This window comes from Penicillium roqueforti (assembly GCF_015533775.1).
Source record: "Penicillium roqueforti strain LCP96 04111 chromosome Unknown scaffold_18, whole genome shotgun sequence".
NCBI classification, from domain to species: domain Eukaryota; kingdom Fungi; phylum Ascomycota; class Eurotiomycetes; order Eurotiales; family Aspergillaceae; genus Penicillium; species Penicillium roqueforti.
This window is the reverse complement of record NW_024067582.1, coordinates 405,752-429,985: the sequence shown is the minus strand read 5'-3', so window position 1 is coordinate 429,985 and position 24,234 is coordinate 405,752. Positions and strand designations below refer to the sequence as shown.

General features: G+C 46.7%; 11 protein-coding genes across 11 annotated transcripts; 9 read left to right on the top strand and 2 right to left on the bottom strand.

Annotated features, from left to right (window-relative positions):
* Positions 1-512: 512 nt before the first annotated feature.
* LCP9604111_6761 (uncharacterized protein) lies at positions 513-1,206 on the top strand (the record flags this gene model as incomplete). Its single annotated transcript, XM_039074718.1, has 2 exons — positions 513-961; positions 1,014-1,206. The coding sequence occupies 2 exons, from the start codon at positions 513-515 to the stop codon at positions 1,204-1,206; spliced, it is 642 nt and encodes a 213-aa protein (XP_038927400.1).
* Positions 1,207-1,675: 469 nt separating this feature from the next.
* On the top strand, positions 1,676-2,398 carry LCP9604111_6760 (uncharacterized protein; the record flags this gene model as incomplete). Its single annotated transcript, XM_039074717.1, has 1 exon — positions 1,676-2,398. One exon carries the CDS (start codon positions 1,676-1,678, stop codon positions 2,396-2,398), a length of 723 nt encoding a protein of 240 aa, XP_038927399.1.
* A 2,209-nt stretch (positions 2,399-4,607) lies between these two features.
* LCP9604111_6759 (GMC family oxidoreductase) lies at positions 4,608-7,123 on the top strand (the record flags this gene model as incomplete). Its single annotated transcript, XM_039074715.1, has 10 exons — positions 4,608-4,750; positions 4,804-4,957; positions 5,015-5,268; positions 5,330-5,373; positions 5,433-6,048; positions 6,102-6,162; positions 6,214-6,499; positions 6,558-6,683; positions 6,745-6,929; positions 6,992-7,123. The coding sequence occupies 10 exons, from the start codon at positions 4,608-4,610 to the stop codon at positions 7,121-7,123; spliced, it is 2,001 nt and encodes a 666-aa protein (XP_038927398.1).
* Positions 7,124-8,088: 965 nt separating this feature from the next.
* On the top strand, positions 8,089-8,680 carry LCP9604111_6758 (uncharacterized protein; the record flags this gene model as incomplete). Its single annotated transcript, XM_039074714.1, has 3 exons — positions 8,089-8,173; positions 8,238-8,522; positions 8,592-8,680. The coding sequence occupies 3 exons, from the start codon at positions 8,089-8,091 to the stop codon at positions 8,678-8,680; spliced, it is 459 nt and encodes a 152-aa protein (XP_038927397.1).
* A 99-nt stretch (positions 8,681-8,779) lies between these two features.
* LCP9604111_6757 (uncharacterized protein) lies at positions 8,780-9,856 on the top strand (the record flags this gene model as incomplete). Its single annotated transcript, XM_039074713.1, has 1 exon — positions 8,780-9,856. One exon carries the CDS (start codon positions 8,780-8,782, stop codon positions 9,854-9,856), a length of 1,077 nt encoding a protein of 358 aa, XP_038927396.1.
* Positions 9,857-12,147: 2,291 nt separating this feature from the next.
* On the top strand, positions 12,148-13,410 carry LCP9604111_6756 (uncharacterized protein; the record flags this gene model as incomplete). Its single annotated transcript, XM_039074712.1, has 1 exon — positions 12,148-13,410. The coding sequence occupies one exon, from the start codon at positions 12,148-12,150 to the stop codon at positions 13,408-13,410; it is 1,263 nt and encodes a 420-aa protein (XP_038927395.1).
* A 1,178-nt stretch (positions 13,411-14,588) lies between these two features.
* LCP9604111_6755 (type 1 glutamine amidotransferase domain-containing protein) lies at positions 14,589-15,347 on the top strand (the record flags this gene model as incomplete). Its single annotated transcript, XM_039074711.1, has 1 exon — positions 14,589-15,347. The coding sequence occupies one exon, from the start codon at positions 14,589-14,591 to the stop codon at positions 15,345-15,347; it is 759 nt and encodes a 252-aa protein (XP_038927394.1).
* Positions 15,348-15,637: 290 nt separating this feature from the next.
* On the top strand, positions 15,638-16,857 carry LCP9604111_6754 (uncharacterized protein; the record flags this gene model as incomplete). Its single annotated transcript, XM_039074710.1, has 7 exons — positions 15,638-15,747; positions 15,814-16,000; positions 16,103-16,202; positions 16,359-16,390; positions 16,449-16,622; positions 16,690-16,791; positions 16,843-16,857. The coding sequence occupies 7 exons, from the start codon at positions 15,638-15,640 to the stop codon at positions 16,855-16,857; spliced, it is 720 nt and encodes a 239-aa protein (XP_038927393.1).
* A 390-nt stretch (positions 16,858-17,247) lies between these two features.
* On the bottom strand, positions 17,248-18,211 carry LCP9604111_6753 (PEX11 family protein; the record flags this gene model as incomplete). The annotated part of the gene is made up of 3 exons (XM_039074709.1): positions 17,248-17,419; positions 17,477-17,954; positions 18,145-18,211. 3 exons carry the CDS (start codon positions 18,209-18,211, stop codon positions 17,248-17,250), a joined length of 717 nt encoding a protein of 238 aa, XP_038927392.1.
* Positions 18,212-19,312: 1,101 nt separating this feature from the next.
* Positions 19,313-21,106, bottom strand: LCP9604111_6752 (putative MFS phospholipid transporter (Git1); the record flags this gene model as incomplete). Its single annotated transcript, XM_039074708.1, has 6 exons — positions 19,313-19,426; positions 19,479-19,749; positions 19,812-20,122; positions 20,187-20,205; positions 20,255-20,853; positions 20,933-21,106. The coding sequence occupies 6 exons, from the start codon at positions 21,104-21,106 to the stop codon at positions 19,313-19,315; spliced, it is 1,488 nt and encodes a 495-aa protein (XP_038927391.1).
* Positions 21,107-22,533: 1,427 nt separating this feature from the next.
* Positions 22,534-24,143, top strand: LCP9604111_6751 (proteasome regulatory particle lid subunit RPN7; the record flags this gene model as incomplete). Its single annotated transcript, XM_039074707.1, has 3 exons — positions 22,534-22,998; positions 23,068-23,894; positions 23,951-24,143. 3 exons carry the CDS (start codon positions 22,534-22,536, stop codon positions 24,141-24,143), a joined length of 1,485 nt encoding a protein of 494 aa, XP_038927390.1.
* Between the last annotated feature and the right edge of the window lie 91 nt (positions 24,144-24,234).

The window sequence follows — 24,234 nt, the reverse complement described above, 5'->3', positions numbered from 1 at the left end:
ATGTGGATTAAGGCATAATCCACTAATTTCTACAGGTGTAATACGTACACTTAGAAAGACAAGAAGCGGAAGGTTTAATGGATTCACACAATTATATCCACTATCTGCTATTCGCGCCATTGCGAATCCGATATGAAATTCGTCACATGGAACTTAGAGGATATCTAGTTCTTTGAAGCAATCACTATTGATTCTCTTTTTGAGACATCTAACTCATCACCGTGAGTTTTACGTGGACAAAGGAAATAATAAGCCCAGTCCTGACGATTGTTGGACAGACAACAAATAGCCTATTAAATTGAAGCGAAATGTTGATATGGTCGCATACTGGAACATGAAACCATTGTACCTAGAATCTGTGACTATGGGGTACACGATTTATCAATTATAGTTGAAACTAGACGTACTAAAGAAATGGGTTCAGCACGTAAAAGGCTATACTATATAATTTGTAAGTACTATCGCTCATCCGGGGGTTTTTATTTTCACTCACTTCTCCGATCTTACCAAACATGGAAGTTGTTGCTACGGTCATTAGCATCACACGCGCATTGGTGTTTGTGATCAATATTTTCGATGAGTGCCGACAATTGATTGTGACCAAAGAGCTAGGTTATCTCCGTGATATGGCAGATGGACTGAGGACCACTCTCAGTCGGACCAAAAATCCTGCTGAACTTATCTTGAGACACACAGATCCCTCGTCTGTAAGTGCTAATGGCTACAGGGTTCTCTGCGAGGGCCTCCAAAAAAAACTTATCAACTTCAAGAAGACTGCAAAGATAATCAACGACAAGCTTCAAAGTATTTGTGGCAAAACAGGCTCTACGTTTTCCAAGAACCATAAGGGTTTGGTAAAGCTCATACGGCTACAAGCCAACACACGACTCTTCCGACGGTTGCAAGATCGGGTATCCTCCCATGCATCCTCCATTGGCTCCTTGCTGCTTGCCATGGATACGTGAGATTTCCGTAATTCAATATCAAGTTACTGGCTAACCATTCATACCTAGGTACTATCAAAAAGGATTCCAGGAAAAGCTTGATATCAAGATTGATCGCCTGCTGCTGCTTCAGGAAAAATCTCGGCTACCCAATGAGCTTGGCACCCAGCAGGTTGGCACGGCCACCTCTTTGCCCAACAAAAGCAAGCCATTCACCATTCCTCGACTTGCCACTGACTTTTATCGAGAGTGGAATGATTAATTCGAGGACTTGTTGCAAAAGCTCAACCCTTCTTTGGTTGAGGGCCCCGAATACTCAAATCGAATGATATATATATCTGGCGATGCAGGAGTAGGAAAGACATACTTGTGTTCTGAATTTGCGGAGAAGTACAAGACTTGGTAGGGATTTTACCCTATACTCTGCTTCATATATATCTTACTCCCTATTCAAAGTCACTCCGGCGTTCTTTGGATTGATGATGTTCTTAATGACATCTCAGCATTTTATGTTGAGAACAACCGATTTGAGAGCCTCAACATCCCAACACAGGCGGCAGATGTGGTTAACTGGCTGACTGGGGTTCATGGGCCATGGCTTTTGGTCATTGATGGCGCTGAAGATTTGACAAAATGGAAATGTCTTTCGTCTTGCGGTGACAAAAAAACACTTTCTTATCACGACCAGAACAACCCAATCGGACACCGCTACCTCTGTTCATATCTCAGGGATGGACACTAAGGATTCACAGGAATTCCTTTTGTGGGCCGCGGGTTTCTTGAAGCCTTGGTTTGTCTCGGATCTTGCGTGGAGTAATGATCTCATTGGCAAACTTGGTTCCAATGCGCTACCCCTTGCCTTAGCCCATGTGGGTGCCACGGTGCGCAATGGCTTTTCCACCCCAGAAGACTATCTGGCGCTCTTGGAAGAGCAACAGACAAGGGAAACACAAGCAGATCCTTCGCAAGATTTACAAAGGTTGGCCTTTGAAGTGGCTATCGCAAAAATTCGAAAACAAAAAGATCAGCCATCCAAGGATGCACACAAACTCCTCAACGCTTTCGCCTTTTTCCCCAATAGACACATGTCTTTGGAGACAGCAACAAAAGCAATCATCACATCCAGGACTATTGGCGGGGAGCAGCGACGGAGATACCACAAGAGATATCCCACATCAAAACTCATCAGACGGAATGGGAAAGCCTACAACACTTCTCAATCTACATCTCGTCGGCAAAGCTCGGATTCTGTTGCCCTTTCACGAGTTCACTGGGCGATCATGGAGCTCCTCGATATTTCCGCGGTTATATATCGCCCACCAAGTGGTACATACTCGATGGAAGCTGTCTTGAAAAGCTGGATCGCAGACAGCCTAGGTCAATCTGAGCGCGAAGTTTGGAAAAACTTAGCTGACATGATAGCCCCGCAAAAGGCGTCCAAAGAATCCCTTTGATAGTTTTTTGACAGAATTTCCTTCTTCCGGATTTAGTTTGTTGTGTTTTCCCTTCTTTTCTTCAGTGTGAGTTGGTTATATAGTCGAATCTCATAATCCTATCTTCTAGTTTTTCCAATCTTCCAGCTGTGACGAGCCAAGTCTTGCAAAGATGGAAGAGTGCATTAATTCAAAATAACTAAGATAGGGGAGAAAGAAGAAGCAAGTTGCAAAGTGGGAAACAGCCAGTTCTTATAGCTGACCACTTTGTAGACAATGTAAACAACCAAAGAAACAAACAAGCAAACGTTGCGATCGTAACACCAGCCTTCATTCTTGGATTCACCCATTTACCTAGATATCTGCCTGATGAGACTTGAACTTTTCTCAAACCTTCTTTTCATTTATTGAAGATACGAAGGTGTATAGCGGCCAACAGCCATGCCTGATTTTAATGGTTTTTACGGAGCCCGTTGATCAATTAGCCAACAATAGTCTTGTGCAAGGGATTTCTCATAGTCAGGAACATTTTATATTTCATACCAGTAATTAGTCGTCGCAGAGCAAAGCGACTTATTCTAACTTCTAATGCTACGCAAAGTATGACTGTAGAAGCTCTGGGAAAGATAATGATGGTTCGTTCTCTAGGTATGGACCGTCGGGATATGCCCGAGAGGCCCACGTGACCGTATGATCACAATCTAACCAAATTAGGCCTAGTCTATATTTATTCTGCCAAAGGACATTTCACCGCATAGTTTCCCATGAACTTCGACCCCAGTGAAGAAGAGGATGTTCACATGACATCGAGATTATGATTCATTGTTGCTTTGCTTCACTCCGCAAAAAGTATAGGAGCTAGTTTTCTTGAATTTGCTGTTATATAAGCCATTCATGGAGGCATCGTAGGCACCTCACCAATGACCAATAGCGAAAAACAAGAATAGACTCCACCCTCTAGGGCTTCGAAGAGCCACTGCTCACAAGACTTCTACATCCTTCCCCGCCCCGTTGCTTTCATCTCTTAAACGCATCGAGTGGAACTAACTTTTAAATAAGGATCATACGGGATTTCGGCTATACCATGCTGCAAGTGAGAGTGCCACGAAAAGGTCTAGCCTATAGTGATGTCTGAGTACCATGCACTTCCCGGTGATGTGTCCAATTTCCTCCAGTAGCAATTTCCGTCTGCCGCCTCTTGCGTAAATAAGATTTTATACCCCACGCCAACAGGTCTACCCCGCAAAATTACTATTTAGAGCGCTGATAGTGCGGGGATAGTAGACTAATGCACTGAGAGAGCGCCACATTATAGGCTGAATCATGTTTCCCGGCCAATCCGAATCTGAGTGAATCATAATATCACTTCACTTCATTAGACTCTGTTATATACGGTTCTTTAGAGTTTGAAGCAATTACCGATTATTCCGCAACAAATTTTGGGAAGAGAAACAGCTAAAAATATGGCATTGAACGCAGATTCGTTCCCTGGTATACAATTCCGTAAGCCAGGGATATGTACATATAAATGGGTATAGCTAGTAACGTAGGATAATATCGAGAGAACTAATATTCTCGTCTTTTGCCGGATGAGTTCAACAAACTACTCTTCATCCCCCACGCAGACGTTCCTTGACCATACCCCGCCTAGGAGAATGGGGGTAAAGGGATAGCAAATATTCCTGGAGATATTTTCCTCGTATAGAATCTGTAAGAGATTGGTCTCGGCAATCAAATGAGCTGATGCCAGCCGTACATGAAATGCGGGGAACTTCACAGAAAGCGCTTCAGGGAGGTATTGGCTTTGGGCTGTTTGAGATAGTCAACCTGAAAGATAGGACATAATGATCAGCAGTTTCTCTTTCAATGTGCTGCAATGGTCATGTTTTTGTTATTCTCAACATGCTGATACAGTGTGTTTGACTGGACAGAGCTGGACAACACATTACTTGGAGTACGTTGGATCAACGTACTTTTTGACAAAGATGAGTCTGATGTTAGCCACCCTCCAGTACTTGAACTCTGTCTCCGCGCGCGGGGTCAATGTAGAAGGCTATTGGCTGTGCATATGGGTTGAGATGGGGAAATTGCCTCTGTAGATACTTCCACGGGCACACAAGCACAGCTATATAAGGCCCCTCTGGTAGGTCCCATCAGAAGTCTACTTATTCCCTCGAGCACTTTCTTCATAATCATTCTCAATTGCTATATTGTCAACATATTCAGAGTTATGACTATCCCAGACGAAGTTGATATCATCATCTGCGGTGGCGGCAGCTCGGGATGTGTCCCTGCGGGCCGCCTCGCGAATCTTGATCACAACCTGTCTGTTTTGTTGATTGAGGCAGGCGAGGATAACTTGAACAATCAATGGTGAGAATGCCGAGGCTACCAGTCTTAATGAACGTATTCTCATTTCAACCTAGGGTGTACCGCCCGGGTATATACCCGAACAACATGAAGCTTGATTCAAAGACGGCATCATTCTATCACTCCAGGCCATCTGAGCATTTAGATGGTCGCCAGGCTATTGTTCCATGTGCCAACATTCTTGGAGGTGGCAGTTCTATCAACTTTATGGTAAGTGATACCAATCTGACAGTTTGACTCAGTGATCCTAAGCTGAATACATTAAAGATGTATACCAGAGCATCCGCGTCCGATTATGACGACTTTCAAGCAAAGGGTTGGACAACCAAGGAACTTCTTCCATTGATGAGGAAGCACGAAACATACCAACGTGCGAGCAATAACCCGGAATTGCATGGCACTGACGGACCCATCAAGGTTTCATTTGGGAACTATACGTATCCGATCAAGAATGACTTCCTTCGTGCTGCTGAGACGCAAGGAATTCCATTCACTGATGACCTGCAAGACTTGAAAACTGCGTACGAGCTCCACGATAGATCTCCTATTCTATCTTACTAACGAAGAGTCGTAATGTTACAGCCACGGTTCGGAACACTGGTTGAAGTGGATCAACCGTGATACGGGTAAGAACGAAGATCCAACTTTGCATCGGTATCATTACCTCTCTCACACTCAGTATTAGGACGACGAAGTGATGCAGCCCACGCCTATGTCCACAGCACCCGAGCCAAGCATAATAATCTCCATCTCCAATGCAATACCAAAGTTGAGAAGGTGATTGTTGAAAATGGTCGTGCCGTGGGAGTTGTGACAGTCCCAACTAAGCCTCTTGACGGCGGAGAGCCAGTTCGCAGGGTCTTCAAGGCCCGAAAGCAAATCATTATTAGTTCGGGTACACTGAGTTCTCCACTGATTCTCCAGCGGTCCGGCTTTGGTGATCCTGAGAAGCTGCGCCGGGCTGGGGTCAAGCCCCTGGTCAACCTACCAGGCGTCGGCCGAAACTTCCAGGACCACTACCTTACTTTCTCCGTTTATCGCGCTAAGCCCGACGTCGAGTCCTTTGACGACTTCATTCGTGGAGATCCCAAAGTTCAAAAAAAGGTCTTCGATGAATGGGATAAGAAGGGCACCGGTCCATTGGCCACTAACGGTATCGATGCCGGGGTCAAGATTCGGCCTACGGAGCAAGAGCTCGGCGAGATGAAGAAGTGGCCTACCCCAGACTTTACAGAGGGGTATGAGTCGTATTTCAGGAACAAGCCTGATAAGCCTGTCATGCATTACTCGATCATTTCTGGGTAAGCACCTCATTCGCTTCGTTTTGAATGCCACGAGGCTAACCCACGGATAGCTGGTTCGGAGACCACATGCACATGCCTCCGGGCAAGTTCTTTACCATGTTCCATTTCCTGGTATGGTTCAAAGTCACCAAATCAGATCAGCCAAAGCTGACAACATAATAGGAATACCCCTTCTCGCGCGGTCACACCCACATCCAGTCGGCTGACCCTTACGAAGTCCCGGACTTTGATGCAGGTTTCATGAATGACAAACGTGACATGGCACCTCTGGTCTGGGGATATATTAAATCTCGTGAGACCGCCCGGCGCATGGGTTCGTACGCTGGAGAGGTCACTGCCATGCATCCTCAGTTCGCCTTCAACTCATCGGCACGGGCGCAAGATATGGATTTGGCCACTACCAAGGCATATGCCGGCTCCAACCATATTTCTGCTGGTATTCAACACGGTATAGTCTTCCTTTCCAGTCGAGTTATCCCGTCCGTCTAGCTAATCAAATAATATAGGTTCTTGGACCACTCCATTGGAACCCGGAAAGCAGCCTTCGGCTTCAACTCTCAACTCCAATAGACACGAAGCTCGTCCTTCGCTGGAGTACACCAATGAAGATATCCAGCACATTGAGAAGTGGAGTAAGTATCAAGCATAGTAATTGGTAGCCCCGGATCATATTGTCTAACGCTTTTGCTGCAGTTTCCCGCCACGTTGAGACAACTTGGCATTGCCTTGGCACATGCAGTATGGCTCCGCGAGAGGGTAATTCCATTGCACCCCATGGAGGTGTCGTTGACGAGCGCCTCAATGTGCATGGTGTCAAGGGCCTCAAGGTTTGCGACTTGTCTATCTGCCCCGACAATGTGGGCTGCAACACTTTCAGCGTGAGTGTTATGTTTGTTGGTTACTCTGGGTTTGGCCAAATACTGACTATTATATCCGATAGACCGCTCTCCTTATCGGTGAAAAGTGCGCAGTCTTGGTTGCGGAGGACCTTGGCTATTCTGGGGCCGATCTGGATATGAAGATCCCTACTTACCATGCTCCAGCAGAATTCTCCAATCTTTCTCGCCTTTGAGTGTCTTTTTTGATGTGAACCGAAGAACATGTTCTAGGATATTTCATTCTATTCGACGAGAAGAAGTTCCGTCCTCATTGTCAAATTGAATTAACATAGTCATTTCACTGAACAGTCAATCTGAAAATAAAGAACCAGGTAAACCGACTTATATTAGCTAAACGTCATAGAGGAATTCAGAAACGAGAGGAAGTGGAGATAGACAGTTGAAGGGAAGATGGCATTTGTGATGTGTATGTATGCCTTCGGCCGCTAGTGTTGGTGCCTCAGTTTAGACCAGGTAACTAGCCGTCTTACAGTACCCATACCATACCATCCCACGGCTAACAACTGTTAGTTGACTATGGACATCTTCCAAGGTTATGTAGTTACTAGCCCCCGACTCCCTACTAGGAAGTTAGTAGGAACTATGTACCAGTACTAATCTAGTGATAGCTGACTGGTAAACAAAACTTTATTTTCCTAGGCCAAGTACAATATATGACTGTTCATAAGTTTTAACAGCCTGAATTATATAATATTCTGCCTATCTAAAACACCATAATAGTACAGAGTAAGTAGGGGTGACGGCGAAAAGACCACGATTGTGCGTGGTCTTTTGAGGGGAAATCGTGGTCCTTTCACCCAGCGCTCGCGTTAGAGCATTGAATATAATACTAGCCAAGTTAGGCTTAGCGCCCTTATAGGAGTAAGTATTTATCATATATCAACGCCCCAAATCAAAAGCGGTAAGGCGTGGGCGGCAAGGCAGATAATTAAATCGGTGAATGCCAAGACGGCAAAACAATCGGCCGCATGACAGGCGAAGGGGCGCTTCATCTCCAATCTCGAGCTCCCCTGCAGCTGACAATCCGGAAAAAGGAGACCAGCAGTCTGATATGTTCCGAGTCTTGCGGCGATTGGGAGTCCCTTCGCCAATCATTCAGCATTGTCGATTTCGTTGCCCATCTCGACCATTATCCGAGATGGGAAACAAGAACAGCGCACCTTCGCCACATACCTGGCTCGACAGCACATCCCCAGGAACAGATTTGCAAGAACTGACTCGTCGTTAGTAGCTTACACTCACCGGAATTGACTAACAAGTTAGTATGTCACTGACTTTGTATTGTAGGACATGATCCGCATTCGTATTCCGGTGGAAGATGGCTCAATCGGGACGAGCTCGAGCGAAACTCTCGCCACGTTATGTTTGACTTCTCAGCGCTGTGTGAGCGGGCTGTTCACATATGTCTAGGAGCCACTAGCGTTCTCAAATATGAGAAGCGAGAAGGTGGATTCAATAAAGTCTTCCTTTTAACAATGGACAATGGACCTTGTGTTGTGGCAAGGGTACCTACCGGTATTGCTGGCCCGCCAAGGTTAACGACCAACTCTGAAGTTGCAACGATAACTTATTGTAAGGCTAAGCCGCATCTCCTTTCATTAAGGGTATGGCTGATATGCTTACGAATTTATGTCTGTATAGTACAATCCAAGATATCGCTTCCAATACCGAAAATTCTCGACTGGAATGATAATCCTTCTAATCCAACTGGAACTGAATATATTATCTAGGAGTATGTGACAGGTGTTCAATTATATCAACAGTGGCACAAAATGAACCCGGAACAACATATGCTATGTACCAAAGCACTTTCATTAACAATGAAAAAGATGGCTTCCATAGACTTCCCGGCCTATGGAAGTCTATACTTCGCAGATGCGCCGCTAGACTCAGACTCAAAGATTCCCTTTGAGCAGGGCTTCTGTGTGGGACCACATTGCAGTCCGGTTTTCTGGAACCGAAATCCAGGGGAACATGAACTCTACTGTGGCCCAAGCCCCAATTGCGGACCTTGGAGAGATCTCACAAGTTATTATCGAGGTTTGATAGATACCGGTTTTTCTCGTTTGCCCAAAGAAGCCGTCAATGATCGCAAGCTTCTCCCATATCAAGGATCAATTCAAGATCACATCCGTATATTGAAAATAAGTCGAGAGGTAATACAAAAGTTGATTGAAGATAAACGCATTCAGGACGCTGCTACACCAGCTCTGCTTCACCCGGATTTTCACAAGAGGAATATCTACGTCTCTGCCGAAGAACCAACCGTTATTACTGGCCTGATAGATTGGCAATCAACCAGCATTAAGCCCGCTTTTATGTATGCCAATGAGATACCTGATTTCGCTGCACTCCCAAGGATCCCCGAGGAAGATCCACTCGAAAATGAACAAAATGAAACGGAAATTTTTGGACAAAAGGAACGAGAATTAAAAGATGCATCTGTCTGTTATCAGACATATGATGTGGTCATGACAGCCCTTGTTCCTAAGCTTCGTCCTGCAAGATTACTTGATCCGACTCTTTTTCGACTCTTCCACTACTGTCACACAACTTGGAGAGACTCCGCTGTCGCTGTCCGCCAAGAGTTAATTGAGCTTTCAGCTCGCTGGGTGGAACTTGGGCTAGAGCGCTCGTGTCCATATTCCCCCACAGAAGCGGAATTGAAGCAGCATGCTCAAGACTATGAAGATTTTGAGGCTGTTCAAGCACTCAAGTCATGGCTAAGAGACAACCTTGATACAAATTCTGACGGGTGGATCCCGAATGATGTATGGGACACTGCGAGGGTTGCTCATCGCACAGCGTATGATGAATGGATACAGACTGCCAAAGAAGCCGAGTCGCGTGGCGAAGATATGACAGTAGCAAAGGCGGACAAGATGTGGCCATTTGATGCTAGATAGAAACCAGGGGAAGGCAATCAAAAAGTCAGCTCACTGTCTCTAGTGCCTAGTCTAAACCCAGTCCAGCCCTTACGTTAGTTTTTTTACGTTAGGATATGACGGCCTGATGTTTGTTTCTGTCTGGCGAGGCATTTTTTAAGCAAATCTCGCCAGTTCCTAGGAGTAAGCAGACTGTCCCTGGGACGAGCATGAGTATTTTCCGCGGGACTGTCCAGTAAGTCTCTTCGCCAGATCGGAAACGGCAAAACTAACTCGAAAAGACAATTCATAGTCCTTAATTTATTTACATTGTGGTTTGGTGCAAGAGAAAACGAGGGAGTGGTCTAAGTTCGATTAGGATGGCATTTCTTACGTGGCATCCGCCAAAGAACGCCTCTGTTTCTTGAGCGTCGTGCTCCAGTACACCTGTATGGACCCTTTACTCCTCCCGGCGAATTTCTGTGCAAACTGTCTCGTGACCTCCGACCAAGCAAGATTCTGTTCCAAGAATTAGTCTTGGCACATCATCAATACATTGTGTTCCCTCCAAAAAGGCCTTGGTATCTTACCCGGTTGACAGGCCTTACACCTGCATAACGTATACCTTTACATTACCCATTGTTCTATAACTCGAGACAAAGGATGATACACAGAAGAGTGGACTAATATAAAGATATACTACCTCTATCTCCAGTCTATATGACCTATTCCTATTTCTTCTTCTTTTTTTCTATCTAGTCCTCTATTCTAATCGATTGTAAAGTTAATAATTTTAGTCATAAGGCATCCAGTCAATTGAGCTCTACTAACCAGTCATTCCATAACTAATAGCTGTAGATAAGACACTTCTAACGTATTAACCAAGAGATTAAAGCTACCCAATCGCCTCTATTCTATATATAGCTCATATTAAAGGATTCACTCCCTACTATCTTATCCATCCATCTTAGCGTATCTATAAATGGATAACCACATTAAAGGGGTCGTCAAGGACAAGGCATACTTAGTAAGCTAAGTTCTACTTGTGACAATCTGGGAAGGATCGTACTTGCCAAACGAGGAAGGAACGACTATGTCCTTGTACCTTCCTAAGTGGTCGGACGGAATTAAGCGAAGACAAACGCAAGGGTATAAGAAGGGAAGAACGCGCACTCAGATAGTTTCTCTTTTTCCCTTTCTTCTTCGTACTTAGAATTTGGTCTGAATTGCACTCTTTTCTTCTGAATCGAATTGGCTCGTAACACTACTTAGCTATTTCTGAAAATAGAATTATAGTATAAAGGATTAAGAGGAACAGAGGTATATAAACGGTCTAGGGAGGTCGGTAAACGATTTTAGAGATCATTAAAGTAGCTTAATATAGCCACTATAGAAGCTTTATATTATAAAGAGTAGGGAAAGGAGAGGTTAATCATATTATCCAGCTCTTATAGGCGCTTATATTCTTAGCTTATATAGATTCTAGAGAGGAGCGTCTAGTTAAATATATAATTAATAGGTTTTAACTAACATTTCCCTTAGCGCAAAATTCATTAGATACTATTAGCCATAAGGCTCTCACTCTTATACCATACCCTAAGGCAGATCTATAGACCCGCTATATATAGGCAATTGTCTACAGGGGGTCTAGGGTAACTAAAACCAAAGGGCGCAATAGATTAACAATAGACTAGCCGGCTGATATATCCCTAAGGCAGAGGTATAGTTCAGCGTGGTAGACTAAAGGCAAAAATACCTTATATCGAGTATATTCGGCGATTCTAAGTATAGAAAAGGGGATAGGCGAGGCAAAGCTACACACAGAGCGCTCGAGAGGTCGAACGAGGGCAAAGGACTAGTCATTTCGTGCCGGTAACCGAGGGGGCGGTAGGGCTCGGCGAGCTAGATCAATAGCAAAAATGCCTTACTGGCAGGACACATATAGGACGCAGATAGTAGGAAAGGGGCCGTAACGGGCGAAACGTTTAGCAAGTAACAGTCGGGGCGATGAAGGCAACTTTATAGAAATACGCACGGCGATATCAGTCACGTGGAAGGAGCTAGACCCAAAGAGGCACGCTAAATCGAAATTGGTAATTCGCCGTCACCGCAGAGTACGGCGTATACCAGCCTGGTGTATGGCGGTATAGAATGTATAGGAAGGCGGTATATAGGTGGGGCTTTAGGGACTGTTAAAAAATCATGAACAGTCACTGTACTCCTACATCTGCAGATGTATCAAAAATACATGGATTAAACTCTAATGCGTCAGGTCAGTACGGAGTACTTGTACCAGAATCTATCGTCGGGGTTCTTATTTCTTAACAACAACCATGTCTGCCCATCTCCGCGAGATCTCTGAAAATTCCGTGGCTTCCCACGACACAGAGTTGTCTGAAGATGCTCGTCTAGCGAGAGCCACAGAAGAAATGTTAGCAGTCACAGATGCTGCAACACAAGATCAAGACATACTTCGACGGACCCTGAGCGTGCATTCTGTCATATCAAGCTCTCTAAGCTTCGCAGAGCGTATGCAGCGGGCGAAATGGTTTCAGAGTGCTGCGCTAGTTGTGATCGGGCGAGGAACATGCGGCACGGTCTTTGAGATTCCCGGAACAAAATCTGCATACAAAAAAGGCAGCGATAAGCACTCGTTGTGGAACGACGCAAATCTGACCAACATTGCCTGCCGTGCAGTAACAGAGACCAAGACTTCTCTTCAGGAAATATTCCCGAATGTCTCGATTCCTCGTGTGCCTGAGGTGACTGGGTGGATCAGTCAGAATGACTTGGAGAACTGGTGGCTACAGAATTTGTCACGATTTCCAGATGATACTCAAACTGGATATATTTTCCAAGTCCAGCGGATCCTGCCGCTTCCCAAGCCCTCCCGTGAAGCTCTCATTCGCCTCTATTTTCCGAAGAAATTGCGCCGTTCTGCATACCAAGACCCGGATAATAAGGCATGTCTTGTTCGACCATACCTTGGGCAGCGAAGAGGAGAGTGGGAATTTTCTAGTCCAGTACTCAGCCTTCAGAACTTTCCTCTTTATCTCGATCAGATAGAGGAACTCCAGTTAGAAGCTACTCAATTCTCTGAAGAGATGGCTGTTGGGCTGGCTATTATCCACTGGAGGGCTTTCTTAGACGGTATGGACATGGAATTCGTACTCGGTAGTGCGACAGCAGATGGAGAACTTCCCACCGTTGTTGAGAACTTCAAGACGGTGAAACCCTTTGAGACCCCTGCTGGTGATTTCAAAAGACGGCAGGTGCATCTATGGATGCTTGACTTCGATAAAGCTGACCAGCTTAACCTAAAGGAGAGCTGGAAGTCTTGCTGCGATAAGATGGTCACAGCTGTGACAGCGAATGACCCCTATTTCCCCAACCCAGCAGCCACGGGAACTCTCGAACACAAGTTGTGGGATACATTTGAACACGCTTATCTTCTTGCTGCGTCTAATCTTCTGCATATACAGAGAGGGTTGCCAAAGAAGGCGAATAAATACCCAGCTTTATTTTTGAAAGCATGGGAGAAGAAAGCTACAGAACTGGCAAAGGACACAGAGGGTAATTTTGTCGAATTTGGGTAAAATCGGGTTTTATGAATGACGCCTTTTGCTGCAGCCCACTTCGGGCTGTCTTTATTCTGAAACTGGTTGATCTCGGCTGTTTCGCCACAATTTCACTGTGATTAGCGCGCTTTTTCCTGACAATCGAGATGATTGGAACTTCACTTATATTTTACACAGAATGGTCGGAAGCCGTCAAGCCTCCTGTTGGGGTAGATACCCCTATGGACCAATTCTACGCACGAGAGCACGTTAACCCGGCCAGCATTGACTTTCTGTTTGAAACAGTACCTATTGATATCCATATGACGAAGCTTTGTATATATTAATGCTCCTTCTTTTATTAATAGATCAACGGTCTGCTGGTTATCTGAGCGTTCTTGGAGTGCCCGGCGTTGGGGAATTGATTCGAAGCGTCGAATCGCTCCACCTACTTCCAAGCAGTGAATAGCATGATTGTATCACTGCTTAGCTTATATGCATGTCGGTTTACACATTTTGTATCTCTACCCGATATGGTGAAAAGTAGTGACGACGGAGTGCGCACAAACGCAAAGTAGTCTCCGTACAACAACACTGCGATGGAATTTATTTTCCTTTACAGCACACCTGTTTATATTCTGCGGCTTATACTTGCTTCCGAATATTAACTTTAATCATTCATGTCTTCTCTATTGGGAGCACGCTGTTAGCTGCCAGCAACCCTACCACGGCGCTTGCCCAGTCTATATCCAAATCAAACGTCTCTAACCAAACTGGGACGCGTTTCTTGAAAAAACCGGCATGGATGTTAATCTAGCTAGGTTTTCTAGGCCATCTATGAAATCTCTTCCAAATCGACAATAGAAGTATCCTGATCCCTTGATCCACGTCGCACTGGTACTAGCTCGACCCCCCATGCAATCCGTGCACAAGCAGTTACAAACTTCGGTACAATACCTCCTAGATTGACCATCTGCTCAATTCCTTGCCGCCCACCATTTATTTGAGCATGTTAGTCAAAGCAGATTACTGTCCGATATGTCAATCTGACGGGGTGGCTACAATGTGTTCGTGGATTCGGTACGTCATCTCGATGTCATTTTATGCCAACTTCTGTTCTGTTATTTTGCCAAATATAAAAGGTCGGGGGGTTTGCAAGTTTCCATTTCGATGATTTATGATAGTCTCGGTTCCTAACCAGCCTATATCCTGTCACAATGCCTTCTAAGAAAGTTCTCATTGTCCTCAGTGACGCGCACTCTTTCCCTCTGAAAAAGACCCGCGGACACGATGCTGGCAAGGTTGTCGAGCAGCCTTCGGGCTTTTTCCTCCAAGAGCTCACAAAGCCGTTACACAAAATACTCGACGCAGGCCATGAGGTGACATTCGCTTCACCGAAAGGTCATGAACCCGCCCCAGACCCAAACAGCGAAACGCTCATTGCAAATGCCGGCAACTTCTATGAACGTCAACGCGCAAACGATCTTCTTGAACGCATGAAACGCGAGAATGGGTTCAGTAGGCCGCGACCATTCAGTACTATCAGTAACAGTGAGTTGGCCACCTTCGCGGCTGTCTTCATCCCAGGCGGACACGCACCGCTTGAAGATCTGGGAGAGGATGCAGAACTGGGACGAATTCTGCGTTATTTCCATCAGGAGAACAAGCCAACGGCTGTGATTTGTCATGGGCCTTACGCCTTGTTGAGTACGAAGAAGGCGGGAGATGGGTCATTTGTTTATGATGGGTACAAAATTACGTCGTGGAGCGATGTGGAAGAGAATATTATGGAGACATTATGGGGTGGGGAGGTCGAGAAGGTTGAATCGGCATTGAGGAATGAAGGTGCAGTCATGGTGGAGGGTGTACATGAAATAACCGGCGGTACCACGTTGGATCGAGAGCTGGTGTCTGCAGGTAATCCTTTGGCGGCCAATGCCCTTGGTGATCGGTTTGTGCGAATGATCAGTGTATAATATCTTGTTTTCCATCTGGCTTGGGTTTGGCTCATTATCTTGGGGCTATAATCAAGTTTTATGGCTAGCGTAAGTGTAAGCTTGGTACAATTCCTTGGAAACAAATCCGGGAGGCTACAATGATGTAACAATTAAAGCACACCTGAGCTCATATACTGCTCTAGTTCACCAAATTCAACTTTCCTTCATTCATACTTCCAATATACCTCGTTTTAAGTATTACTTACCTGTATCCTTATCTTTGGACCTTGAGTATGAACTACATCCGCCATTCATTTCCATATGCAGCAATGAGACAGCATATCCGCCCATCTGTGGGACTTCGATCACCTGGGCCGGCTTTCAGTCGAAGATGTTTCGCCAGCGAAAAGCCGAGTGGCCAGGCAAAAAACCCCCGGTGGTTAGTCTCCATTTTAACATATGCTACATTAATTGCATCTGACTTACACTTCATCGCTCTCAATAGGCTACTGGTATCAATTGGTCTCGGGCTACCAATATCAATCTACCTGTGGCAGAGAGGTGATACAAAGAAGCCTAGCAGCAAGCCTCATACACAACCACGTGGAGCAAACCAAGAGTATAGTCAGGAATCAGAGGCCACCCAGGCTGGAGTACAGAATATCAAATCGGGATCTTCTGGTGGTGATGTGGTTTGTTATTCCTTCTTTTATTGTGTCGTCAGGGCCTGGTTCGCGTTATCATCATTTAACGATCCAGGGTATTGGGAGAATGCATATCTAACTTTCACATAGCCTCGAGGCATGGGTGCGCCCAATGGCCCCGGAAGCATATCAGCCAAGCAGGAAGGCCTCTCTAATGCGGATACCATGAACCCATATGTGAACGAACCAGGTAAGAGTAAAAAGGGCGAGGGTGAGACAGACAGTGTGAAAGCAAAAGGGACCATTAGGCCGGGTAGACCTCAGGTGTAGTCTGCGCTAAAACCTATCGTCACCGGTCTTGAAATTTAATATGCGCGCTATATGTATTGCTTTATGATTTGGTTAGGTTACCTCGCATTGCAGAGCTATGGAACAAAAGTGGGCGAAGTTGAGCCGTTCTTGAAGATCTCTATCAGTGATTTCCTTTTGCCGTTAGACTATCTTCAGGGCTACCTACCTATCAAATCATGAGCTAGTAGAGCGAATGACTCTAAGCGGGGCACCAGTCAGGCGGGGTACAAAAGTCAGCAATTTTTCGCCCAACGCGGTTTACTTCACTTCTCCCACTTTCCAAATATTATCGCTGAAACAACAAATTACTTCGATCAAGGTAGGCTAGGGCTGTGTTTTGTTTGCATCTCTCGTGGGGACCTTGGTGGTTGCTGACTTCCCGTCAGATCTACTTCATCAAGTCATCAACAATGAACGGACACGCTGCCTGCCCCAAGTGCGGTGTCGCCGCTGACGGCACTGGAAAGAGCTGTGGCGCCTGCGGTGCTGTATGTTGATTCTGCACTACTGCTGTGCGAGCTTATACTAACCCATATTAGACCTGCCCTGTTTAAAGCATCCCTCGGGTGTGGATGAACAGTATCGGAGTTGAGACTGTTTGTGGCTTAGCGATGGCATAGGAGGAGCCAGGGCATGACTTGGATATCAATATGTTCATAGAAATGATATGATGACAACGATAATGAACTCAATATATCCGAAACCAAGTACGATTGTTATGTACGAAAACAATAGAAACAACGTGAAGACATTCCCCTGGAATGAAAGAAATGTAAGACTGTTCCCAGCCGAGAAACAACCATCAGGATATAGGGTGCGTAATAAGAATACCTCCTTGTCTCGTTCCTCCTAAGCCAACAGCCAGGCCTGGGACTCCAAAATCACCATCACTCCAGTAGAGGGTCACCAACATCCCACTTCATCACGGACCAACTATACACCGCTTAGACAGGTCCAGCGGTTTTGCGCCACTGGGACCAAACACCGATCAAACTGCTGACGGTACCTGCGATACCGACGATGCCATCGTCGAGGTTAACGATACCAACGGCAGACAAGGGCGCAGCCAGATCGCAAACATCGGAGATGAGCTGTATCCGAGCAGCAGAGCGCTCCCTAATCAGATTATTAGCATGCCATCCATTTTTCATTCTGGTAATAAGAAACCCATACTTCTCAATCTTCTTAGCCTCAACAACACCCTCGCCCTCCTTGCGGTCAATAGTCTTCTCCTTCGCCTGGAGACGGATGAGAGTGTAGACACCAGCCACAACACTGAAAGCCAGCCCAGTGCCCCAAGAGCGGTAGGCGGATTGCTGCACCCGCTTAACGGAAGGCAGCTTCCGAATGCCAACCACGTCGATGACTGTGATGGCGTCGAGAGTCAGGTAGCTGGCATAACCGAGCTGGCGACCGATGGCCAGGTAGCGCAGGACCGGGTCGACGGGGTTCTTGTTATCGAAAGCGACGGCGGCAGCCTTGAGATGCTCGAGGAATTTGCCGAGACGCATAATCTTGCGAGTCGTGCCGAACTGCTTCTTCACGGCATTGTAGGGGTCGATCGCGGACTGCGGCTTGTTTGTCCGGTATAGGTACCACGCATAGAAGCGGGAGAAGTATTGAATTGTGCGGAGAAGCTTGTCGCGGCCGGCTACATGTTGCATGGATTATTAGCTTGAGTGCTCGGGTGAGGACGGGGAGAGCTCAGCTGAGCTTCTCGGCCGAATGCTCGCCACATGGGGTTTTTGCTGCAGCCGTAATGCAAAGTGGGCGTCTTTTCTTTCGTGCACAGATAGAGGCAAGGGATGTTGCTTTTTGGACTCTGGGGATGTATCACGTACCGGTTGTCGCGACGAAGCGTAGCCAGTGCGCCAGCGCAGGGTGGTAGATGAGAGTGTTAGCGACCATTTTGTCTGTTGCCAATGAGAATGAAGACAATGCAACTTCGAACACCTGAGGATGAAGATGTCAAGAATCAAATGTGATAGTTCACAAGGGAAAAGGGAGTCGGTAATTGACCGGCGTCTGGGGCCGGAAGACCGACCTCGGCTGATCTCGTGTGTGTGGGGGAAGATCCGGAGGTAGGATGTAATGTATTTACTATTAATACGACATTCATGGCATTTTAGCCCCTACTTATCATGCAATTCTTTGAAATACCTTGAAATTCTTCGGTATTTTTCACATGAGCCTGCGTCATCCCATTCTCCCGACATTCATCTTTATCTTTTATGCTGAAGACGACCTTCGGACCTTATATACAAATCCAAACTACTTCCAATTGCATCCGGGCACAATCTTAGCCCTTTCAGAATATATCCCTTTAGCATTGTAATCTTAACGATAGTTGTAGTTGTTGTCAGCATTACTCTATCGCCAAAGGGAGAGTGGAAGGGGCTATTTGCTACATCCCTGGTTTGAGAGACGACAGGCATCCAAGATCGGAGTAATATTGGAAGGGGACCGTGCAGTAAAGCTAGAGTAAGTCCGGGGTAAAACGCCAGAACACAAAGAGCAATCTCCCAAGTACCTTCACATGTTGCAAGTCTTCGGGAATACACGAGGATACCAGGAAGCAACAGTATCAAAATGGCTGCGACTGTTTTACAGTTTAGGATCCGGACCACGGTAGCAGAAAAAGAAAACGAAGACTGGTACATAGTGGAGCCGTTTTATTTGTGGGTAATATCGAAGTCCCCAACTTGAATTAGATTGTTTGTCAAACAAGTCAGGAGTTCGGCTTCTGTCTTGCGAAATGCATCACTGGCAGATCAGAAAGGATATTCCCTCGTTGCTCTCATACATTCATGGGTCGTGTCGCAAGGGCAAGGGGTGGGTGGGATATTTCAAGTCGCAAGGGCCGGGTAGTCGCTGTCTCGTCAATGGTATCTCGTTTACTGGTTGTGCGATGCCGCGTATGGATGGAGTGTGTGGGATTAAGTAGGGCTGGTTGAAACACAACAGCCCAAAAGGGTGAGCAGGTATGTGTTGGGCGCGGTAGGGCTCGGATTACTGTTGTTCGCGGGTGTCGGTCTGGCGGTTATGGTTGCCCATTTCCGTGGTATCGTAGCCATTAGCCTCGAGATAGTCGCGGAACCTGGCATCCTCTAAAGTAATGGTGTCCTGAGAAAAGGTGAGCATATAAACAAGGTACTCTATCTGCAACAGTTCATACCTGGTTAATCTGCGGCATCATGAAAAGGGCCATAAAAGCGGCCAAGATACACAGTGAGCTGGAAACGAAGAACGGGTCCTGGCCTGCGCGGGTCGCATTGGGTGCGTTCTTTTGTATAACTGGAATCACGTAGGTGCCCACAAAAGCCCCGACCTTCCCGATAGCAGCAGCATATGAATAGTACTGGCCACGGATAGCAGTCGCGCTGGTCTTGGCGGCGCAGAGACCGATGTTGTCCCCGGGTCCCATTTCACCGAGAGCAGAGAAGATTCTGGTTTCAAAGTATTAGCATTGGCAATCGCTAACGTCTAACAACTCTGTTAGTAAACTTACCCGAATACGACAACAAAGGCTGCCACGTTTTCTGGGGTTGCAAGCCACTTGTAGCATCCGGCCATGATGAACCCAATGATACCCTGGAGCCCAACCCCAAGGGCAAGGGTGTAGCGAGGACCAATCCAGTCACTCACGAAGGCTCCAAGGGCGGAACCTGGAATGTAGAAAGAATTGACCACGGTAGTCCAACCGAAGCTCTTCCACAAGGGAGCCTTGTCACCTAAGATGATCTGTAGCCAGGCTGAAGAATAGATACCAAAGCTGTAGGAAGAGAAGTCGTAGAGGAACCAGATAATAGAAACAACGGCCTATACATCCAATCAGTTAGTTGGTTGAAGTCTGCAAAGGCAACACGTCGGTGGGGGTTGTTACCAAGCGCTTCCAATAGAATCTAAACCCGTTAGTCAACGAGTCCAAGCAGTGGAAAATGTTGTACTCACTTAATAATCAGCAAGGTCGGAAACTTGTGCATGCGCTCCCGGTTGAATTCCTCGGGCTCATTCATCTTCAGCCGAAGGTACATCAAACTCAGAGGGGGGATTACTCCCAGCCCCAGTGCCACACGCCAGCAAGCATGCAGATGCTTCTCGGTGAAGATCAGGACGAGAATCATAGACACCAAAGCAGCAACCACGAAACCGAAATCAATCTGAAAGTTGGTGAACATGATAAACCAGCGATTGCGATGGCCGCTCTTGAGCTCTCCGGTGTTCTCTGCGGCGCCGACTGACCCAGCAGGGTATTCTCCGCCAATGCCAATTCCCAGGAAGAAACGGTAGGCCGTCAAAGCAGCAAGCATGCCACCCAGGCTGCCGCCAGCTCCATAGGAGCCAGCACCGAGAGCTGCAAAGACAAAGAGGATAATGGTGGAGATCATCAAAGACCACTTGCGTGACCAGTGATCACTAGTGTATCCGAATATCAGCATACCCACCACAGTGCCGGCAAAAACAATGGAAGAGACATTCTGTTGGGCCGTCGATTTGGTGTATTCATCCCCGTAAATCTGTTGCAGCATAGTACCGACGGGACCAATGACCTAGATCCAAGTGTGTCAGTAAAGAGCGAGTAGCATTGAAGCTGTGGGGCTGCATCCACGAGGACGAAACATAACATACCTGGTTCAAGTAACCGTCAGAGAAGAGACCAGCACCACAGGCAATAGTGGGCCAACTCCGTTCCCAGCGCCCTTTCTTCGTCTCGTCAAGAGGCGGCAGCTCGACAAGCTGCTCCTCGAGGGGACCACTGCCCTTCTCAGGCATCTCCTTGGAGTAGGACTGATCCTCGGCCATTGCAAGGGTGAGGAATAGCAATGAGCACTTTGGCTGTGTTTACGCGGCGAGCTTGAGCTTCCCTGGAGGCAAGGATAGCAAATTTGGCACGCGCCCAACGATATTTACTGTCACGCGATCACAATAACAAGAGCCGCGTCGATCGAGGGGTTCTTATTCTCTCAACCGAGGAAGAAGAGATTAGAAGCAGAGAGAAAAGAGAGCGACACCTACCTAGAGGGGAAAAAAGATTGTCAATCCAAAAGAATATTAAAAATATATTAATAAAAACAAGAAACGGGAATAGCATCACTCTAACTCGCATGGGGACAAGTACCGGGTACCTATCACAGAGTAGCAGCGCGCGCGTTAAGCCAAGTATCGGAGACCCAGTGGGACCCGGTCCCCGAGCTTGATCATTCTAAGCATTTAGCTTTGAGAATTTCAGAAGTAATATATTTGTAGGCCAATGATAGACACCATAAATATCAAGGTCCATTCCCTAGCCAATCGTGTGTCCGTCTAGAGTGACCGGTCGGGGTAGGTTGCATCCAACAACATAGTCGGCCACTCCGCACGTTCTACTCACCATAAGGCGATGAGTTGATATCGGTATCAAAGTGAACACGCGGCTTCCTGTTCGAATCAGATATGCAAACCAGTTAGTTATCTCAAGGGTGTGGATGTTGATAGAAGAGTGCATTTTCTACGGCGCACGTCCGTTGATAGTTCCCCGTGGAATTGTGGCTACCTATTTGTGTGGAGTAGTCTCACATGAAAAAGTTTTTGAGGCTGGGATCCAATTTCCTAAAACAGCGAGAGATACATGCTCTAACCTTTGTTTGCTCAAGCTCACCAAGCAGGCAATGGAGCTTCGAAGGGTTTCCATGATTTCCATGATTTCTAGGCATAAAACGGTTCAGCCCTATGTTGTATATCACCACCCCATATCATAAATCCTCGGGCTTGAGTCTTGAACGTAATACAAACACATAGTTAAACCATGCAGTTGTAATTATAATTGCCTTCTTCTAGCCCAAGCTAAGACATGGAATTCCTAGAATCTCCAGTCTGAATCTTCAGCCGATGCGAGTACTATAACGCTGAGACAAGTCAGATATATTACAAACATATATCTCTCTCAAAAGTGAGGTATAAGAGTAGAAATATTTCTTTGGCATAAAGGGACAAATATAATTTGAAGCCTATAGATGCGACCGGGGTCTAGCACAAGTCCAACGTAGATTATCTTAGACGTTCGAAGGGAGAACGCTAAAGAAGGCTCGGCACGGAGAAACATTCCGCCAGCTGAGCTCGGGCTACGGTGATGCACCTTGGCTTGATCTCATCCCCAGACATCACCAGCTGCCATCTTTCCCCTGCTCTATTGCATCGTTTTTTAACACTTGTGGGAATCCTGTCAGCATCTCCAGTTTCCCATCGTCACCATGGGGTCTGATCCACAGTACATCAAGTTCCCCAACCTCTCCATCGCCCAACATGTCTTCAATCTCTCCAACCCAGCATGCGCGCCAGCTGTCCAGCAGAGCTCATTGAAGAAGCTCCAAGAGGTTATCTTGGAGAACAAAATGGCCCCCTTCTACCGGCATCTAGCCCATCCCACTGAAGGCATCTTAAACAACTCCGGCGAAGGCGTAACACAGCACCCACACAATGGGGGAAGCTCAGCGAAGCCTCTCATCACGTCCAATCTTCTTGCGTCTCGCAAAACACCGCTAAAGTTCGATTTCCCTTGGGACGAGAATCTCTACCAGTCTCTACTAGAGGATAACAAGAAAGAACTGGAGACCTTCCAGAAGGAGGAAGACGATGCGGAAGAGGCTGCTGGGGAGACTGAGGTACAAGCTGCGCGCGGGAAGCGAGCTGAGTTCTGGGCTCGCGTGGGAGATAAGGTGAGAATTCTTCGTCCATGTTTTGCTAAGCTTCTTGGTTTTGTTGGCTGACACTAGTATTTTCGATAGGACAAAGCTGTCGAATCCCACGAAGCGCTCCTCGAAAAGACCGGATTCCTGGGCACCAAGATTGATCTGGTAATGGCTATGCTCCGCATCGGACTCTTCTTCGGCGACCTTCTGTTTGTGAACAAGACCATTGAACGAGCAGAGACCTTGGTGGAGAGTGGTGGAGACTGGGACCGTAGAAACCGTCTCAAGGCATACAAAGGGTTGCATTTGCTCACCATTCGCTCTTACAGCCTTGCCGCTCCCCTCCTTCTCGACAGTCTGTCTACCTTCACAAGCTACGAACTTTGCAGCTATTCTTCGCTAGTGATTTACTCAGTGCTCGCGGGATCCTTGTCCCTCAAGCGTGTGGATTTCAAGGCGAAGGTAGTAGATGCACCAGAGATCAAGGCCATTCTTGGCTCTGGGGAGGACCAGCTGGCTGCTTTGAGTGGGGAAATCTCCTCAGGCCCAGGTGCCCGGGATGAGGAGATGAAGGATGCAACTGCGTCACTACCCACACCCGCCGGTGCCAAGACCGCTGTCAACATCTCATCTTTCTCAACGGGATCCGGTGTGCCAGTAGAGGCTGAGGTACCTGTTGATTTCGCACCGCTCGCAAACCTGGTTACCAGTCTCTACAACGGCAACTACCGCTCGTTCTTTGTGGCACTCGCGGCCGTTGAGGATCAGTTCCTGACACAAGACCGGTATCTACACGAGCACCGGGCCTGGTTTGTTCGTGAGATGCGACTGCGCGCCTACCAGCAGCTTCTCCAGAGCTACCGTGTCGTGGCGTTGAGTGGTATGGCCAACGACTTCGGTGTGACGGTAGACTACTTGGACCGGTATGCGCTGCCTAAATTTCTTCAAATATCAAGTCATTTGCTGACCATAACTACAGGGACCTTGCCAAATTTATTTCAAACAACCGCATTGCATGCACCATCGATCGTGTCAATGGTATCATTGAGACGAATCGACCAGATGACAAGAACAAGCAATATGCTGATGTGGTGAAGCACGGTGACTCCTTGATTACCAAAATCCAGAAGTACGGCCAGGCTGTGCGTCTTCGGGGAAGTGAGCGAAGCTAAAGTGGTACATTTACAAACTTGGAGGCATTCGAAGCCTCACAACCACGACCTATGATCAACTATGTATGCCCGAATAGACAATCTTAGTTGC